General features: G+C 41.5%; 1 protein-coding gene across 1 annotated transcript in view; it reads left to right on the top strand.

Moving 5' to 3' along the window:
- The first annotated feature begins 1,312 nt into the window (after positions 1-1,312).
- LOC106808749 overlaps positions 1,313-6,276 on the top strand; it is a 10,936-nt gene continuing 5,972 nt past the window's right edge. The window contains exons 1-6 of the mRNA XM_014811592.1: positions 1,313-1,622; positions 2,224-2,288; positions 2,887-2,972; positions 4,185-4,294; positions 4,748-4,891; positions 5,293-5,413. Of these exons, the coding sequence (XP_014667078.1) occupies positions 1,313-1,622; positions 2,224-2,288; positions 2,887-2,972; positions 4,185-4,294; positions 4,748-4,891; positions 5,293-5,413 (836 nt within the window). The remainder of the gene's footprint in view (positions 1,623-2,223; positions 2,289-2,886; positions 2,973-4,184; positions 4,295-4,747; positions 4,892-5,292; positions 5,414-6,276) is intronic.

The raw sequence follows: 6,276 nt of genomic DNA, 5'->3' as shown, positions 1-6,276 counted from the left end.
TCCTGTCGCGTACGCCTGTGTCTCGTAGCGCGTCTCGTGCTGTCAACAGTTTTGGGCACAATTTAACCGGCTCACGATGTCAGGATATTACGGCATGCATTGGGGGGGACCTGCGTGCAAAACGAGTTGGATGTCAAAGCTGGGTCAAGGTCAAGGTCAAGATGTGTGAAAAGAGGGAACCATTCACATCTTAATTAGGTATATAGGAGGAATGGCTGGAATGCGTGCACAAATGCTAAAGAGCTCGCGTATAGCTCGTGATAGTTGGTGTATAGCATCATGGTAGAAAAAGCAATCACGGTGTCGGAAATGGAGTCTACAGGTCAACAGGTCAATGGCACAGGGCAGATTTTAGACATTTTTATGAGGAATGGGTCGTGACGGAGCGATTGAAAAACCTTTGTTGTTATCAGCGTGACCTATGCATTTTATGGTCATTATTGAAGGAGGCACTCATGAAATATACTTTTCTGCTGACATCGAAGAGACAAGTGTCCAATAACTTTTTGACGCCTCAAGAGGAGGTTAACCCATGGATTTGTGTTGACTGTCTGTTAAAAAGAATTTGACTTGCGGGTTCTGCTAGTAAAATCATACATGCTGATGTATTGAGCTACAATGTCACAGTGAAATTTCAAAAGCTAAATTGGGTTAAGAAGTTATGTCCTTAAATCCTATAATTTCTAGTGGCATCTGTACTGGTCAGCTATGTTAATGTACGTTATTGCCATCTGCGAGTGGCTACTGCCAGTGCATTGTGTTGGTGATATACTTGTGTCAGTTTTTCCTGGTTATCAGTGGTTACACGGTGGCAGCGTCTCTATGTGGGCAATTTGCCAGGCTGTAGGGCTTGCGTAGGTTAATGGATAAGTGCTTACGCTTTTGTCTTGCAAATAGTGTTGCTGACTAGTACGGATGAGCAAGCTTCCATCTTTCATTGAAGAGCACGAACACGTAGCGCGTCATCTGTCTGTGCAACTTTCATAAGATCCAAGACATTCCTTTGAGAAGGTTCTGAATACAATGCGGCCTGTGCTTCCACGTTTGGGCGTGTATGTGAACACATTTGGGACTCTAACAGGGTTACTAGAATCCGCACACTCCAGCCACAGGCCTCTGAGTCACCGCAGTCACGACGTTAGACTGAGCGATGTCGCTCTCGCGCAACTTGTTTGTGTGTGTATTTTGTCAATATATCAGAATAACACGTGGTTGTGCATATCTGCATCAGTTTCGCTGAAGGTGACTCGTGGCATACACGAGCAGTTTCCACTATGCACCACAGGCGCGAATATGCCGCAACACCAGACACATGCCAGGCCACGACAGCAGTGCACTGTGCTGCTTGTTACCTGTTTTAGTGCGCTGCTACTGGACACGTCCATTTTCTCTTCTGCAGAAAGATCTTCATGACCTGTTCGCGGGCTGTGGTGCCATCGAGCGTGTCGCAATTTTGGATCCCCCACTGCCACGGCATGAATACACGTTCGGCTTTGTAGTGTTCACCCGTGTAGAGTCTGTTCTCCAGGCGGTGCGCGAGCTTCATAACTGGAGAATCGGTAGCAGCAGGATCAGAGTGGAGATAGCACATGATACAATGGCTGCTGTCATTGGTGCTGCAGGTATGACAAGGTTGAGGATAAGGGGCAAACTTAGTCCCCGAAGTTTTCCGCGGAAATCGCGGAACGGGAGGAGAAAGCGGAAAACTCAGTCTTGAAAAAAGATGTAACAATTAACGGACTAGGAGCCTAGGACACACTGTGCGATTTTCTACGCTGGCCGCTTGGGATCGATAAATATGGTGCCGGGTCCGCGCGGTGTGCGCGGGTCGGGCGGGCGTGCGTCTCACGGCAGCGTATTTCGCTCGTGATCCCATACGCCCGGCTGAACGCTCGCATTCAACGCGTTCAACCGGTTTTTCATCTCTTGCATACAAATAAAAGAAATTAAGGCTTTTCTAAGCTTTTCGTGAAATTTAGAAAGCAGAAGAAAGCAGAATTTAACATTTATAAAGCAGAAAACTTGAGGCTCTTAGCAAACTGTCTACGGCATGCAGTGACATGAGAAATACTTTAGTAGTCTGCTGAAAGTTCAGCGTTGTGTGTCCACTGTCCACCGTGTGGTTTGGTTTTATGTGTAAAGAAGTTGCAGTTGGGCAATTCGTTTGTTATAAATATTAAGAATTTTTGTGATTATAGTGTAAATGTGAGGTTTCCATTACAGACTCAAACTATGCCGCTAGGATATATACCGTGTATGTAGGACCAATGCCTCCTCAGATGACTGCGGTATGTGGAAGGTACCAGGCCAGTGTTCGAAATAAGGGAAAAAATTTTGCTTGTCTTACGGACAAGCTACAAGATATTTTTGCTTGTCCCGCAAAAGTTTTGCTTGTCCTGATTAATAACATAGAAATATAGTAATTATGTAATACATTTTTAATCAAATTAAATTTTAGACCCAATATCTTACTTTGTAATTTTAATGCAGTTTATTCTAAAAGTTCAAATTAGGCACCAAGCTTGAAAGAACATAGAAGCACAATTATTATTTATTTTGACAAGTTATTATTTGTCTTAACAAAGTTGAAGCTTCACAGTTTTATAATAACAATACATGGTGAGTCCTGAGTCTGACTTTCTGACCAGCAATGGTAGAAAATGATGAAAAAGTTGCTCTAAAAAGCTGCTTGTCCAGCGGATAAGCTACTGGACAGGTCTACTTGTCCTCCGTGGAAATGGACAAGTGCGGACAAACGGATAGCCCTTATTTCGAACACTGCAAGCCCAATTGTTTTGATTTGTTTGGTGTGTGTTTTGTGCATGTGTGTGTGTGCATGCGTGTTTGATGTGCTTTAAAGACGTGTGTTTTTTGTTTGCATTTTAGGCACAGTTAAAGGCAATGTTTGGGAAATGTGGCCCAGTGCATTCTGTGAACATTGCAGGAACAAGCGCAGACAAATATGTTTTTGGGTAGGTTCACTCTTAGATGACTATCCTATACTAGCCTGCCATCTTTCTCCATGATGTGCATGTGTAGGATTTATGGGTTACATTGGTGTATAGATGCATTTACTAGATAACTAGCTCATGTACTGGTGTATTTCATAGCAAATCATGCTGTCAACTGATTTCACTCCAATATATATATATATATATATTGTTTGTACACTAATTATCAAGAACTAATAAATACCTAGAGTGTACAACGGAAAAACGGGAAAATAGTGCTATTTCACGGCAATATTATTCTACTTTGCCTGCGAGTCAAAATAATTTTATGGTATTGCATTAAGCAGAATTCTTTGCTTTCTAAAACAATACCAACCGATTGTCAATACGTTACTCCTAGGCTGAGATATTGGCTCGTAAACTTTCCCTCCCACAGGCCTCACGGCGCCTCGCATCCACAATATTCACTATCCTTCTCGCCTTTTGCGGGTTAAGAAAGTCGCTTCGTGAGAGTTCGGTTTTTTCCGCGATAACTTTATGAATGAACGGCGTTTCGGTTATCATCGGTGACTTTCGGGGGCATCACCTAGGCCCTTATCTCCCATTATCTTTCCTAGCACGGCTAATGCCCGTCATGATGGAGCCGGCAATGTTTTCTAAATTAAGTCTCTACAACGCAGCTCAGTTACTATATGGTGTAGTAAGAGTACCAAATTTGGGCATGTGACATAAATTATCAGCGCTCCAAGCGGCGACGGAAAACGATAGCCAGACCCGCAAAAGGCGAGAAGGTTAAGGAATATTGTGGATGCGAGGTGGTATGATGCCTGTGGGAGGCATGATATCACTCAAATATCTAGGCCTAGGAGTATCGTAGAGACAAGCGGTTGGTCTTATTTTAGAGAGCAAAGAATGATGCTTAACGCAATACCATGAACTTACTCTAGAACTGCATACAAAGTAGAATAATATTGCCGTGAAATAGCACTATTTTCCCGTTTTCCAGTTGTACACTCTAGGTATTTATTAGCTCTTGATAATTATATATATTGTTATTTAAATTCTTATTCATTTTCTGTGTTTTGTAAAGCAACTCATTCCTGGCTTACACTCTTAATGTAACAAGCTTAACTTACAGTTACACTATCACCCTCAAGGTTCACCTATCTTCAATCATTCTTTCTTATATTTTCAATGCAACATTTACCACTTTGCCTCTCGGGTGTGATTCAGGTTTGTCACATTCCACGACAAGGGCTCTGCATTGAAGTCTATCCAACGTTACAACCACCTCACTATGGGAGGTTACAAACTGGGCGTGTCTATTTCACGTGAGCGGTCAAGTACGTAACTCGCCTTGAATAAATAATTACTTGACTGCGTATCTGACTGCTCTATCCGAATCCTACCAGCTTAATAATTTTATTAGAAAAATAAAACCACCATTGTAACAATGGAGAAATGTTGTCATTCACGTTTAAAAGTATTAATTTTATTTTACTATAAACTTTATTTTATGTGCATCCTTCAACGTAATCCTTATTTTAAGTGCATTTTTGGGGCAGCGAATATCTGACAAAATCGTATAACAAGAGAAGTGTCTCGAATTGTGTAGCTCTAAATGTCAAGCATCTCGTTCCACGAGATATCTCATTGAGTAGATGCTCAAAGGGTATGCCTCATCATGCTGCAGCTGCATGCCATACATGTAGCTGATGTAAGTTTAAGAGAGACTGTCAGGATTTCCTTGGTATTGATCATTTGTATTTATCGCTTCATATTTTGCTGCGATATAGTCCTTGCAGAAGAAGACATCGTGGAGTTGACAACAGAAGTGGAGCGGTGTCGTTCCACCAGCTGGGAGGCAGAGCTTGGAGAAGAGGCACTTATCTTGTGGGAGCTACGTAAGTCGTGGGGAGTCTACATGGGAGACAAGAAAGGTAAAGTTGCCCACACGCCCTACACATATAATGATCCTCACTGTCATACTAGTAGCAACTCTTTCTTAACTATGAACTTCATTCTGTGAATCATTTTTCATTCAGGTGAAATGTTAATAGGTGGTTGTTATTAGTACGTTAGTAAACAATGAGTTTTGTTATATAGATAAATAGCTTAAATATTATCAGGGGTTAATAACGACAAATTTGTCATTATTGTTGAACAATTATTGACAAATTTGTCATTATTGTTGAACAATTGTTGACAAATTTGTCATTATTAAACCCTGATATTATTATTAAGTTATCCTCATTAGCTGATTGGTGGGCAATACTGTTGCAACACGCAACCATGCTGTTATTCATACGTGTGGGATGGGTTGTGTTCATTACTGTGTCAGGGTCAGCGGTGTGCAGCACTGCAGCCCAGTGGCAGGACTTCGTGAAAGAGTTGTTGGCAGTCGCACACAAGCCGTTGCCACTTCCCGTAGTGGAGATGCCTTCTCCCACAGACTTCCTTAAGTAAGTCAGCGAATGTCAATACTTTTGTAACTTTGCTTTTCCCTCTGCGGTGCTTTGAATTGGATTACTTAAACTGTGTTACTGGTCTTACTGCAGTTTCATACATGCTGATCTCAATATACTGCAAAGTAATGTGTTCCTCTTAGGTACATAACATCAAGAGTACATAATAGAGAAGAGTATGACATCGTTTTAACAGCGTTTTGCATAGTTTTCAACTTGTAAATATTTTATCAATATGTGAATAAATATATTCAAACTTTACCTTGTTTTCGTCTAAGAATCTCCCTTAATCATATGACACCACCAATTTACCTGTAAATCGTATGTGTTCTTCAAAAAAGTTCTTTGAATACGACATGGTTTCACACAGTTTTCCCAAACTTTTGCATCTCCGCGGCCAAACTTTGTTATTGGATTAGTGGATCGCTGGGGGCTGCTGGGGATATTAGGCATCGAATTGTATTGTGTGTATTGCGTTTCCAGCGTGCTAAAAATGAATGTGTGCTCACGGCGAGCTAGCAGCTGATTTGAGCTGTGTTGCCATCGTGTTCCTGATGATAAGGAAGCGATCACAAGTGCTGTTACTGTGCTTACCTAATATCCACAACAGCCCCCAGCGTCCCGTAGTTACAACCTGGTGCTGCCGCCGCTATATCAAGTTTGGCCGCGGAGATGCAAAAGTTTGGGAAAACTGTGAAACCGTGTCGTATTCAAAGAACTTTTTTGAAGAACACATACGATTTTCAGGTAAATTGGTGGTGTCATATGATTAAGGGAGACTCAGATGAAAACAAGGTAAAGTTTGAATATATTTATTCACATATTGATAAAATATTTACAAGTTGAAAACTATGCAAAAC

The sequence above is a fragment of the Priapulus caudatus genome, unplaced genomic scaffold, assembly GCF_000485595.1.
Source record: "Priapulus caudatus unplaced genomic scaffold, Priapulus_caudatus-5.0.1 Scaffold302, whole genome shotgun sequence".
NCBI lineage: Eukaryota > Metazoa > Priapulida > Priapulimorpha > Priapulimorphida > Priapulidae > Priapulus > Priapulus caudatus.
This window is presented reverse-complemented; position numbering and strand designations above follow the sequence as displayed.